Here is a 13,526-nt window from a genome sequence, read left to right as displayed (position 1 = left end):
TTTTTGATTCGTACCAAAGCTTGGGTTCCCAAGTCTCGGAACGATTCTGCATACTACATACACAGAACAAAAATAAGTAATTGTTATATTTCGCATATGCATAATTTATATAATTAAATATTATATCTCTTTTGAGCTATTATTATTATTATTATTATTATCATTATTGTAACGTTTATTTTTATTTAAGAGTTATTTCTCAATGACAAAAATATAAAAAAAAAATAAGTACATATATTAAATTAAGATTTAAGATATTTTACATGATGTTTAATATGATCTTCTATGAATGTAGATATAAAAAAGTAACTATGATCATAGCTTTCTTGAAATCTAAGAACTAAAGATAATCCAGCATCTTTTGCAGCTGATAGTAAATTTTCTGGTAGCAATTGTCCATTTTTCAAGAACTTATCTTCTTTTCCCTAAAATTATACACTCATTTATTAAAAAACTTTATTTCATAATATAATATCATAGTATAATACCTGGTCAACCAAAATATCCAAAGGAGGTCCATTGTACTTTTTAGCTAGTTCTGTAGCATCCCATTCTCTCCATGCAGCGTTAGTTTCTGTCCCACCCAAATAACCGGAGAAAGCCTTTTTCCCCCATGGACATGAAATTGGATTACTTATAGGTGCAAAAGCAGATACTGTTTTGTATAAACCAGGATTTTTTAAAGCACATATTAAAGCTCCATGTCCACCCATACTATAGAATTTATAACAAAATTATATGCAGATTCTCATTATTAAAAACTAATGAATAGATCAACTTAGAAACTAAGTAACCCAATTATTAAATAATCAATGGTTGGCCCACTGTTTACCTATGACCCATTATGGATTGTTTGTCCGGTAAAACAGGAAATTTTTCATTAATCAAAGCTGGTAGTTCCTTAGTAACATAGCTATACATTCTATAATGTTTTTTCCAAGGCTCCTTTAGTGCATCAACATAAAAACCAGCACCAGTTCCAAAATCCCAATCATCATCTTCTCCAGGTATATTAAGATTGCGAGGGCTAGTATCAGGTGCAACTAAGATTACTCCTTGTTCAGAAGCATATTTTTGTGCACCTGCTTTCTGAACAAAATTAGCTTCTGTACATGTCAAGCCAGATAACCAATAAATGACGGGTACAGGTCCCTCTTCCACTTGCGGTGGTAGGAAGATTCCAAAATTCATTTTACATCCTAATTCATAGCTGTGTTATAAAAAAATTGGTTAAACTCTACTCCAGGAGACCAAAAATTATTGACTTTTTTTCTGCAATTTTGTAGTTTTCGACGTATAGAATAAGAAAACAAGTTTTAAGGCGAGGAATCCACTATTTCAAAAGTTATGACTATGTGAAATTGAGCATTTTTAGAATATTTTACACGTTAAATAATCTTGCGTTTCAATAATTTCGATATAAAAAATATAATATTACACAGTACCTTTCGTGTGAATAGACTTTCTGCCATCCGCCGAAAACTTTGTTGCTAGAAACTTCGGTAATATCTGGCATCTGGAAACATTTTTCCATGTTAGAACTAATTAAATTTTTACATTTTAACTACTTTTAAATATATTTCAATAATTTTGTTTGAACATCGTTACTTCATTCATTATTAGAGGGTTATGTAGGGTTAATAAAAAATTGAAATCATTCGGCACATTTAAAATCTTATGTTATTTGAAATAAAAAGGAAAAAAGAAAGGTTTATTTTATTAAATTAACTGTTTTTTTTATTCTTCCTTAATTTTGTAATATATTTAAAATATAAAGTAGGTATTATTGTGATTATCATACCTTTTATTATAATGCGAAAAATTACGTACAATATCTGTGATTTGCCACGGACTTTGAATAGTTATGAGTTATAAAACTCCTAATGTAATAAAACTAGCAGTTATACATAATCAACATGATGCATGCGTAATCAAATAAATTGATAACAGTTTTGGGAAACACTCGTATATGCTGAATCTATAGTATAAGTTATGTATGTTTCATTGTAATGAAAGAAAGTAATGTAACCTAAAAGTAATTAGCTGGTGTTTTAATATATATTAAATGGGTACCATATTTCTAAAAGTCCCGTTTTTGGCGATAAATCATTTTTCATTAACATTTTTAATTATCTTTTAAATATTGCTTAAAATTCTTATTTTACATGCTATTCCTGGTAAATATATATAATAAGAAATAAATTAATATACAATGTTTAAAAAATTATATTAAAAAGCTTTTTTCATTGATTGTACTTGCACGGAAGCTTCTACAGGTAATTGTTTCTGCTTTATATTCCTCCTTGATGTACTTTGTATTGGAACAACTGAAATATAATAATTGTAGATGACTGATAAATTTTTATAATTTAAATTATTATATATGCTTTTATGGACATACTTTCGAATTGTGGTTCTATATTGATGACATTTCTACTACTTCCCTTAGATGATCCATAAACACTTTCTCTATTTGTACTTTTTGGTAAACATTCTGATAAGTTTGTATTACTATGAGAATGATTAGATCCCGGCGATTGGCCTAATAAATTTGTAGGTAACTGTATATTCTGTGATGCTAACAATTTTTTAATGTAAGGCTCAACTTCTATATGATGAACTGTAAATTCTGCAATATCTTGCAAAGCAATGGAATTTTGTTCTTGCAGTTCACGTAATTCTATCTCTTTCTATTGAATGTAAAGTAAGATAAGTTTATATAATATATTTTATAGTTACTATAAAATACATTATGTAGTTTACAAACCTGTTGTATGAGCACAGTTTTGTCTCCTGTACTTTCATACAATCGTTGAATACTTTTCTGGGCATTCTGTAAACTTTTATCAGCTCTTGATATTTTTTCTTTTTGTTCACGAATGTGATGTTTCAAGTCAGTTAAATATTGGTTTTTATTTTCTTTGCATTCTTGAGTTTCCTCTATATTTTCAAGAATTTTCACATAGTCATTTTGTATTTTCTATTAAAATCATTTTATTTTATGATTGGATATACTTCTTATTTCTTAAGATTATGTTCAACTAAGTATATTGTAGAATACCTGCATATTTTCAGTTAAACACTGTAATTCTTCCTTTTTTTGCTTCAAATGTTGTTCTGCATTCTGCAGTTCTTCATCCAATTTTTTATGTTCTTCTATCTCTGGTTTATTTTGATCATCTGTTGTTAAGGATACCTTATATTTGTCATTACAAACATTTATTACTCGTAATGTATTTTCCATGGCTTGTATTTCATCTTCAGTTTTTCTTATTGTTTCATCTAATTGATCACCCTGTTCTTGTAAAAGATATCTTTCTTGTGCACTTTGAATCTTCATATGAGTAGTACTCATTGGAGTTCCATCAGGATTAGTACCTAACAATGCTATGTAATTGTCATACCTTGCCTGTAATTGTTTTATTCGTGTTTTTCTCTCAGCAATAGCACTTCTTAATTCTGAACATTCACCATCTACAATTCTTTTTTGTATTATTAGAGATTCCTTCTGTACAACAATTTCTGCTTTTCGTTCCCGCATTGCCTAAATAATATTATCAAAATTTTATATGTTACTTTAATATTTTAAATTGCTAATTATTTAATATTTTTATTAATGTTAAAAGTATTATCCTATGAAAAACGTACTGCTTCTAATTCAAGTCTATATCTTTCCAAATCATAAACATTTTCTCCTATATTACACATCATTTTCTCCATTTGAGATACTCTAAGTCGTAGCATACTTTCTTCTACTTGTTTCTCCTCATAACAATTTTGAGCAGCTTTTAATTGTTTTTCTCCTGCATTCATTAGAAGAACAAGATCTTGTTTTTTATTTTGTAAATATTCTAATTCATTGTTATCTTGTGCTATACTATTTGAAATTTTCCTCATATTATCCTATACAATAAGCAAATATGTTCAGTGTATTATTTTGTAAATAAGTTATTTTGAAACAACTTACTTCTAAAACGGCAATCTGTTTTTGCAATAACTTAGACACTTTCGTTTTTTCATCTAAAGTATTTTGAAGATCTTCAATCTTTTTTTGTTTTTTCTCAACTTCAGACTTGTTATATTCAAGCCCTTTTAATCTGTTCAATTTCATCTCATATTTTCGCACTTCGAATTCTGCTTGGTAGGATACTTCCTTTTTATCCTCTAAAATATGTTCTTCTTTGGTATGTAATTTGTCTAAATATTCACATTTTTTAGATTCCTTTTCATATTCCATCTTTAAAACTTTATTCTCATTTTGTAAATCTTTTATTTGATTCATTACACGTAAATTTGCCATTTGTAATCGATTCATTTCTTTAGTCATTTTGGATTTTTTTTTCTCTTGCTCCTATATTGTTTCATAATATATTATTTTATTTTATATAACAACAATTATTTAGCAATAAATACCTCTATCATCTCTTCTAGTTCTTTTGCCTTTTCTTCAATGTCCACTTTTTGATTGGTAATGTCTTGCAATTTTGCAGTTAAATCTATTACTTGTTTATCTATTTTCTCTATTTTTGTATTTTTAATTTGAATTTGTGATTCCTTATGTTTTATGTCAGCTCTTACTTGCTGCACACGTTGTGTCAACTCTTTCACAATACCTTTTTGTATAACAAGCTAAAATTTTAAAATAGAGAAAGATTTTAAGGAGGAGGACTTTAGAAGTACTTTGACTTATATTCTTACTTGATTTTCGTATGAAGTAATCATTTCTTTCATGTTGCCCTGTTCTTCCTTCATTGTAGTAAGCTCCTTTTCTAATTTTTTAATTGAATCTTGAACTTGCTTATTATTCTCAATTTGCTCAATCAAGAATTTTTCTGATTCTTGAAGTACTTTTTTTTTATCTTGAGAAATTTCGTACAATGCTTCGGTTTCCTTGTTAAATAATTTATTATAATTACTATATTACAATTAGTACACTTAAAATTTAATTGAAGCTAATAAGTATAATAAATAACAAGAAATATTTAAATTTTACTAAAACTATTGTTTAATATAAGAACATAATGAGATGTTTAGTTATACTTGAATGACTTTCTTGATATCATTATTTCTTTGTTGTAACATGATTACGCTTCCTTTCCATTGATTAAACATTTGCCGGTATTCTATCAATGCTTGATTATACAATGCAGATGTTCGATTAAGTATAATCTCCACTTCCCGCGCTTCATTAGTTGTTTTAATAATTGAATCACGATATGTTTGCAATTCTTTGCTAAGTTTCTGTCTTTTTAATTCCAGTTCCTAAATAACAGAAAAATCAAATAAATACAATGAAATCTTTGTATATATATCACACTAGCGCTTCATTCTTAAATTTGTTTACTTTTCTTTTACCTTATATTCTTTTAAGTCTTCTTTCATATATTGTGCTATTAATTCATTATTATTTTCATTTTCATTTAATATCTCCTCCATTTCTCGTAGATTTTTTTCATCATATTTTAGTGTATTTTTCGACGTTTCTATTTTCTTTATCATTTTTTGTAATTCTTTCTCAATGTTTGTTACCATCTCATTTACTTCTTGCCATTCTTTTTGAAAACGTCGCGCTTCTTGGCGAAGGCTCGATTCAGTGTTACAACTCAATCGGTAATGATGGTCTTCAGTTTTAAGTTGCGCCGAATGAGCGGTTAAAAGTTTTTGATTTATATTCTGCTCTGTCATTAAATTGTTAATATGCTTTTTCATCATCTTAATTCGTTCCTCCGTTGATTCGAGTTTCGTACTTAAATTTTCTTTTAGTTTCATTTTCCTTTCAATCTTTTAATAAAAAATTATGTATAAATATTATGAAAAATTAAACAAAGTAAATATAACATACGTAGAAAATAATAGATTAAGTAATATTTCAAGCTATTACTTATATTACTTATATATTTCTATAAATAAATAATAATACCAAACTAATTATTTATTATAATAAATATTTATTCATACTACTGTGCAAAAATTTACTGTGCCTAAAACTGAAGCGTGCAACAGAACAGACAAAAGAATTTATACATAATGTGCAAAACGCGAGTGAAATTAGTATAGCATAAATGATTGTATTACTTCTTCTTCTAATCGTTTATTTTCTTCATTTGCTACCGGTATTCGAAATCCATCATTCCACCCTAACTCAGTCAAAACTGCATCAATGTTATTATTCATTGTCATATTTAGTTTTTATTCTTCGTTTAAACAATGTTCTGAAAGATAAATTGACGCACGTTTCAAAGATTTAATGTACAGAAAAAGCGTTTATAGTTTGTCGTCATGGTAACCATGTTTTGTCGATAACGGTAGTGCGTAAATTATAGCAAATTTTTTATTTATTTTATGACCATTTTTCAATTTTGTTGCAAAAATATGTATGCTGGTTTACGAATTATTAAAATAAATGCATATATCTTTCCTAATATGAAATTTGTATGGAGTTCGAGTTCGAATTTATTTTTTCTCCTAGATTACATATTTATTTTCAAAAGATCGCGTTTTCAAGAGTTATTTACTACCAGAGAGGAAGTTGTCCCTTTGCTACTATCTATCTGCCTTTATTATGCCCAGCCAGAGAAAAAATTCCTCTCTGCTCCAACGTAAGGTATTTCCTGTACAGAATTTATATCTTATACCAGCTTATACTATATAGCATACGGTCAAATAAATAGCTCTTGATACTTGCTAGGGAAAACATTTCGAAAATTGAGCTGTGAAAAATCAACATGGAAGACAATAAAGTTTTTGTTCTTGCGAGGCAGATATAGATGAGTAGAGTGTTTCTGTCTTTATCTGAGACATTCATAGCATGTCACGCATGCGCAGAATAAGAACCTTCTTGTTTCCCATGTTGATTTCTCACGACTCAATTTTCGAACGGTTTCTTCTATGCTTTCGATATATGAATATCGATTAGTCTTAAGTCTCTGTTAATATGATCGTGGTATAGTATGTTTTCTAAATTCTTTAGGGAAAGATAGTTATTTTATTGATAAAGTTGCTTAAACTGGTGTACATGCTAATATGTAACTAGATATAGTGAAAACGTGTTTGCTGTGTTTGACGTGAGACAAGAGTAGAAAAATATTGGAAACAATGGCGGACGAAGAATTACCAGCGGGTTGGGAAAAACGTTTAAGCAGATCTACTGGTACGTTAATTTATTGAGTATTCAAGAAATTATCTAAAAAATACTTAACAAAAATTAATTATTTACTTCATTATCATATTTTTTGTATTAGTTACGGTATTTCATTGTATCGGCTATAATATGGAACATACGGCCGGCATTTTTCCGGGAAACTTATATTACACTTGCTAAAATTTTGTTATTACAAGCATAGTTGTTAACAAATTACGAAAATTTAACGAATGTATACGTTCTTTCTTTTATTGTGATAATATTACAATCATTCACGAAACTAACATGGCATTAAATGTTTTGAAAAGTATATAGTTTTATTACGTCAAAAATGTTAAATAACTTGTCAATTTAAAAAAATATTAATAATTTGATAGCTTTTATTTGTTATCAACATGATAATTTGTATAATAATATTTATTATACTTTAAGATATTTTGTAAAGTATTTTGTATAATAATATAAAGCAGTATATTTAATATAATATAGACCATGATATATATTCCCTGACTTAAAACATCCATGATGTACTATTAATCAATATATTTTTTTATAGGACAACATTATTATTTAAATGTTTATACTAAAGAAAGTCAATGGGATAGGCCAGATAAACCAGCTGATCCATCTGGAAATAATAAAGGAGATGGTCCAGAAGAAGTTCAGTGTTCTCATTTGTTAGTAAAACATTCAGGTTCTAGAAGACCATCTTCCTGGCGAGAAGAAAATATCACAAGATCAAAGGAAGAAGCTCTTGAACTTATTAAATGTAGGATATCAATAACTTTTACTTTGTTCTATTTTACTGTAGCAATGTAGTGGTGATCTTTATTATATGTTTTTATAATTTTATTTACAAACCTAGCTTACAGAGAACAAATAGTGTCTGGAAAAGCAACATTTGCTGAACTTGCTTCAAAGTATAGTGATTGTAGTTCAGCCAAGCGAGGTGGAGACTTGGGACCATTTAGTCGAGGTGCAATGCAAAAGCCTTTTGAACAAGCAGCATTTGCTCTCAAAGTTGGTGAATTGTCTTCACCAGTTCACACAGATAGTGGTATTCATATCATTCAGCGAACAGCATAAAATATACTAACCTCCAATAAAGTATTAAGTTCTTTAAATAAAATTTTCCTCAGTTTTGCCGATAAAATATGCCCACAAGGTAGGAAATTTTCATAATTGTATTCAGAATTGAATATGTTTGCTTTCATGATGAACAATTGTTTATCTAAGGACAAGATGTAAATTATATTTTCTCCTCATAATCCAATGTCCAATTATATATTTATGTCTTCCAGAAATTTTAGCCCAAGTAGTATATTATAAAATTTTTATTCAATAATGTGTGCATACAGTGAAAACAACAAAAATTTTTATGAATAACACACGATAAAATAGATAAACTTTATCTATACATTTAACAGTAACATTTAATCTAATTTGCTAACCTTACATTCCTTAAAGGTAAAAAGATAAGCAATGATTAGATTAACAAACGTTTTTATTGGTTTTTATTTCATGTAAAATATAAAGTATTTTCTAAAAAAAGAAACAAATATTTAAATTTCGATTCTTTTCCTTTTCTAGTTTATTCTAATGTAAAAAGCATTTTTCATTACATTGATCCAGTGCATCAATTACTATAAATCTTAATATGAATATCTGTGAACAACACAAATAAGAACCATGAAAAACGAGGTTTGTTACATTCTCTTGTATTACAGTGAAAAATGTTTTATTAATCTTAAATTAAATTGCTAAATAAATTTCAAATGAAATGTTTTAATCTGCAAATAAGATGAATTTAACATTAATAAAATAAAATACAAATATGTATAATTACGAAGTTTTTGCTCAAACACGGACAGTTATTCATATCATAATTTTAGTATTATTGCAGCTTATTTTATAAATAGATATACTACCTTTTATTACTCAGAAGACATTTATATACAATTTAGTTCAAGCATTTTTATTTATGTTTATTTCAGTTCTCATTATAAACAATTTTCTTTAAACACTAAACAATATAGAAATATGTATGTTCCTAAATTTTGTTAGATGTTGTAAACGTGTCATTAAAAATAGGGTCATCTAAAATCAATTAATGGTAAATTTTAATAAACATAAGTTACATACAGTTTTTATTTTATTTTAATAGTTTTGCGAAAAAAAGTTCTTAATTCAAACGTGATATAAAAGAAATTTGTTCAGAGATTATAACATTCTCAAGTTTTCTAGTCTATCATCCATACTGAGAATTTGCTGTATTTCTAAAAACTGTGAATATTTGTGGAATACATTCTACTTATTATGTTAAGTTATATGTGTTATAATTGTTACAATTATTTCTTATTGTTTAGCTTACAATGCATTTAATTTAATCTATATGTATGTACAATATGTATGTGTGACTTTGTTCCTCAAAGATGTATTATGAAGTAAAATTAATGCAAATACACAATACAATGCATTTATCTAAATCAATGAAACAGCATGTTTAAATTAAAATTAATTAGGCATATACGGATACTAATTGCTTTTTTAGTACATATAATTATTACATGAGCGTTTGTGCACTTTGTTTTTAATAAAATCGTTACTTATGAATAAACTGCTATTTTCTCAATAGTAGTGATGATAAATGCATTATTCTATTAAAAAAATGTATTCAAAAAGAACTACGAGAAACAATGAAATATATATAACAAACATTACGATGCAGTTTGTTTATTTGTGTCCTGAAATGACCGAATAATCGAAATTATAGCTTTTTCTTAATATGAATGAAAAAAATGACTGTGATCATAAGGTTACTGCATCATCTTGATAGTTTCGGTTTAATTATTCAATGCCGAATTGTTAATGTACACGCTGTGAGCGTATTACGTTATCTATTATTTGTATATATCGTCCTACAACCAAAGGAAATCCGTTATTCAATCACTTCCCTCTCAGTTGGGAACCCCACATGAAGCTTGTTTTAAATCATTATATAATCACAAGTATGAGCATATATTCGCTTGTACTAAGGGGACAGAATATGATTGGCACAATATTCTAGAGGACGTTGCATATCTACAATGTTGTATACGCTTTAAATATAAACGATTATCGCGGTTCAGTAGGTCAGCTTAAAGGTGACAAGCTTGTACTATATTCTTTTTAAATCACTTTCTTTTAGTAAAACAATAGATGAAAATTTTTGTTAATTGAAAATTAGAATCTTAGAAAAAAGATACATATTTGTAAGAAATTGGAGTCAAGGTTAATAACATTTTATTTCTGAACTTATTTTGTTGTTTTGACTGGTTAATTATTGTTATTATGCATGCGTATCCATTTATTTATTGCGTGTTTATTGTTAGATAATAATATCAACTGCCTCTACGACAAATGATCATTCATGATTGCTAAAATTGTTCAATGACAATTTTCTCTAATTTTTAGACAGTTTGTTGATTTATTTAAATAAATTGGTCACGTTATTCATAAAATCGCGATTGTACATGCAAGTTTTGTACGATCTCGTGATTAAAATCATGCGGCTTATTCTTTCTTCTCGTGAATACATGTTCCATTGCTTCGATAATAAAAAAGAAATAAAGTAATTGTAACAAGAAGGAGGAAATTTTGAAATATGATACGCTTTTGACGCACGAATGTAATAAAAGCGGATATCACTGATGCGTCGGTTGGAGTACACGCACAACTTAATTGGCTATTTTTGTATAGTTTATGTCGAGATATTTATTACTGGGCAGTAAAAACTCGAGGTAATATCAATTTTGAAAACCAAAATTAAACTTTTTGTGTTAAAAGGTCATTAATTACATAGAGAAGATATATATTATAAATTAAATACAATAATTGAATAATCATGATTAATTGCAATAATATGTACATATTATATTTTATAATAGTTTAATTCACAGTTTATTCTCCATTTATGAAATAATATGATTATCTACATAGATAAGCGTTTATTGTAATTCTTATTCTATGAAAAAAGTATGTTAATTTTCCTTTTCCGCTATACATGTATTAATTGTGATGGCCTCTTCAAAAGTATCGTTAAATATCTCTCACATTAATTATTTACTATTATTTATTGTTGTGTCTAAGGAAAATTGACGTAAATGATTTCATAATTCGCGTCTGAACGAACTAGCTTCACTAAGGCAACTCTCGGAAGAAAATCGGTTACTTTGTAGTAAATTACTTTCTACGCGTCAGCAATGGATGACATATCAAATTTTATGATTAATATTAATTTTGACGATTATATGAAGTGGTCTAACAGGGAAAAGTGAAAAATTCCGATTTTAGTTTTAATTTCAAAATTTGCGTTATCGTAAAACTTGATGAATTACGTAGATAGTAAATTAGTTTTTTAATGAAAATTTACGTTGAAAAAACGAAATCAGCGCTTATAACTTTTGGAAATTTCCAAGTTACGAAGTTCTCTGTTCGTAAATAAAAAAAAATTATTAAGATTGATTTTATTTTTAAACGTGGAATTTAAATTTGTCGGTATGGCATGATGCCTACGATATAGTAACGAACGTTTTCGAGAAATGATTTAAATTGAAGGAAGATATTTCTTAATAGATAAAAACACGAGGATGATACATATATTTCAAAATATCAATTTTATGGCTAAGATCGGTTCCATAATTATCAGCGCACCTGGTACATAGTATGTGTAAGTACTTAGCTGTATGCATACTTGTGTGCACGACGGTTTCTTAATTCGAAGAATTTATAAGGTTCTTTTCTGTTTCACATACTTCACATTCCGATATCAATTTGAAAAAAAAAATTATTTTCGTAATCGACAATTATCTGAATTTGTCATTTGAATCATGTGGATGACATTTTATTGAGTATGATTCACGTTTGTTATTGTATATGGTTGCTACAAAATAAACAAACAATCATATAGCAATTATCTAAAGATGGATTATAAGATTAAATTAGGATTAAACTCATTTATTGATAATAAACGAGAAGTATAATTATCTACTTTTAATGTAATCTTTACCTAAGGTATTTTTTAATTGTTTATAACAAACGTAATAAGATAAGACATTCCAGTAAACGTTAATTTTTAAATAATGATATAATACAAAGGTAAAATACTTTATAAAATTATTTAAGGACGTTTGAAATTTGTAATTTTTTCATTGAATGTTTGTAGTTTATCATTTTCTTCGAGTTCTTCTCATTCTTTATTTCAGATTTTTAACATTGTTTACAACTGCTTAATACAATGTAAATGTCTCTACAAACAAAAATCTATCCAAAATACACATATTTTATCATGATAATGTAACAAATCGAATATCGTGGGAATCCGTGTATCGTTCACAGCATACTAAACTTATAACGCAGGGTGTCGTTTTAAAGGATGTTTAAATAATTGAGATTATTATATGATTACGATGCATATGAATTACATATTATATAATGAATCCCCGCTGTGTAATATCAGGCACGTTCTGTTCAACTGATATAGTAATAAGTTAATCACTTAATGAATATTCATTTTTATATATTCATTTTTATATATATAAAAATAATAATTGGACTTTTAAGACATTATTCAGATTAGGATTTAAGATTAGGATTAGGATTAGATTTAGGATGTTATTTGTTAATGAAACATTTTTGTAGACTTCCTTGAGACGAATTTGATAAAAGTTTTTCCACATTCAGCTTTTTTAATGTAGTATTGATTCATGTGAGTAACAAAAATTGTATACGTATTTTCAGAACTTGAAGTGTTATGCTTTATGTTAAAAATTTAAAAAATGTTATACATTTTAAATATCTTTTATTGGAACAATTTCTATTCACTTATATTAAAATTATTAACATTCATGTGTAATGCTGTATTGCTATTTGTTACTTTGAGCTTTGAATATCGAAGCTTTTAATTGGCATCTTCGTTATTGATTTATCTGTTAACACGTATATTTTATTTTGGGAACTTAGAATATATGAAAATTGCTTCGAGGGAAATTTTATTTATTTAAATAATTGGTGTAACTTCATAAATTTTATATATGTACATATTTACATTGTTGCGAAGTGCCTTAAATAGAAAAAACCTTTTTAAGTTGCTTGAACAATCTGAGTGATCTGAATGATTACTTTGATTGAAATGATTGGTTGAAATTTTTACGACTTATTTCAAAAAATCATCTTAAATATCTAAAAATTTGCTTCGAATTCTATTTAAAGAATGAAGTAAGGTTATATCATCTTTGTTAATTTTATGTATACACTCGTTCGAAATAAAATTATCGATCATTCAATAATTCTCAATCAATATTTTTCATCCTTGTACTTTATTTTAAATTTACATTCATATCATTTT

At 27.2% G+C, this 13,526-nt stretch overlaps 2 protein-coding genes across 3 annotated transcripts; one reads left to right on the top strand and one right to left on the bottom strand.

Annotated features, from left to right (window-relative positions):
* Nucleotides 1-169: 169 nt before the first annotated feature.
* Nucleotides 170-6,195, bottom strand: LOC117231879 (S-formylglutathione hydrolase). 2 transcript variants are annotated; one of them, XM_033490749.1, is made up of 14 exons: nucleotides 6,076-6,195; nucleotides 5,356-5,781; nucleotides 5,041-5,262; nucleotides 4,699-4,890; nucleotides 4,414-4,629; nucleotides 3,968-4,351; nucleotides 3,649-3,903; nucleotides 3,062-3,544; nucleotides 2,768-2,980; nucleotides 2,463-2,690; nucleotides 1,446-1,516; nucleotides 833-1,210; nucleotides 489-714; nucleotides 170-425 (listed from the first exon to the last, which is right to left on the bottom strand). In XM_033490749.1, the coding sequence occupies exons 1-14, from the start codon at nucleotides 6,178-6,180 to the stop codon at nucleotides 243-245; spliced, it is 3,582 nt and encodes a 1,193-aa protein (XP_033346640.1). In that variant the 5' UTR covers nucleotides 6,181-6,195; the 3' UTR covers nucleotides 170-242. The 2 variants fall into 2 exon arrangements, with proteins under 2 accessions (XP_033346640.1, XP_033346639.1); XM_033490748.1 differs by lacking the exons at nucleotides 2,463-2,690; nucleotides 2,768-2,980; nucleotides 3,062-3,544; ... (5 more) ...; nucleotides 5,356-5,781; nucleotides 6,076-6,195 and adding an exon at nucleotides 1,802-2,026.
* A 790-nt stretch (nucleotides 6,196-6,985) lies between these two features.
* LOC117231880 (putative peptidyl-prolyl cis-trans isomerase dodo) lies at nucleotides 6,986-9,861 on the top strand. The gene is made up of 3 exons (XM_033490751.1): nucleotides 6,986-7,150; nucleotides 7,698-7,910; nucleotides 8,007-9,861. The coding sequence occupies exons 1-3, from the start codon at nucleotides 7,096-7,098 to the stop codon at nucleotides 8,225-8,227; spliced, it is 489 nt and encodes a 162-aa protein (XP_033346642.1). The 5' UTR covers nucleotides 6,986-7,095; the 3' UTR covers nucleotides 8,228-9,861.
* The last annotated feature ends 3,665 nt before the right edge of the window (nucleotides 9,862-13,526 follow it).

The sequence above is a fragment of the Bombus vosnesenskii genome, unplaced genomic scaffold (genome assembly GCF_011952255.1).
Source record: "Bombus vosnesenskii isolate JDL3184/JDL3185 unplaced genomic scaffold, Bvos_JDL3184-5_v1.1 scf7180000013275, whole genome shotgun sequence".
Classification (NCBI taxonomy): Eukaryota; Metazoa; Arthropoda; class Insecta; order Hymenoptera; family Apidae; genus Bombus; species Bombus vosnesenskii.
The sequence above is the reverse complement of the archived record's forward strand: the minus strand, read 5'-3'. Positions and strand labels throughout refer to the sequence as shown.

Excerpts from the sequence above, each read along its gene's own strand:
- LOC117231880 (XM_033490751.1), top strand. The coding sequence starts at position 7,096 with ATGGCGGACGAAGAATTACCAGCGGGTTGGGAAAAACGTTTAAGCAGA. Across the intron at positions 7,151-7,697 it reads ACGTTTAAGCAGATCTACTG|GACAACATTATTATTTAAAT; the intron begins GTACGTTAATTT and ends ATTTTTTTATAG. Across the intron at positions 7,911-8,006 it reads AGCTCTTGAACTTATTAAAT|CTTACAGAGAACAAATAGTG; the intron begins GTAGGATATCAA and ends TTACAAACCTAG.
- LOC117231879 (XM_033490749.1), bottom strand. The coding sequence starts at position 6,180 with ATGACAATGAATAATAACATTGATGCAGTTTTGACTGAGTTAGGGTGG. Across the intron at positions 2,981-3,061 it reads GTTTAACTGAAAATATGCAG|AAAATACAAAATGACTATGT; the intron begins GTATTCTACAAT and ends TGATTTTAATAG. Across the intron at positions 426-488 it reads TGGATATTTTGGTTGACCAG|GGAAAAGAAGATAAGTTCTT; the intron begins GTATTATACTAT and ends GTATAATTTTAG.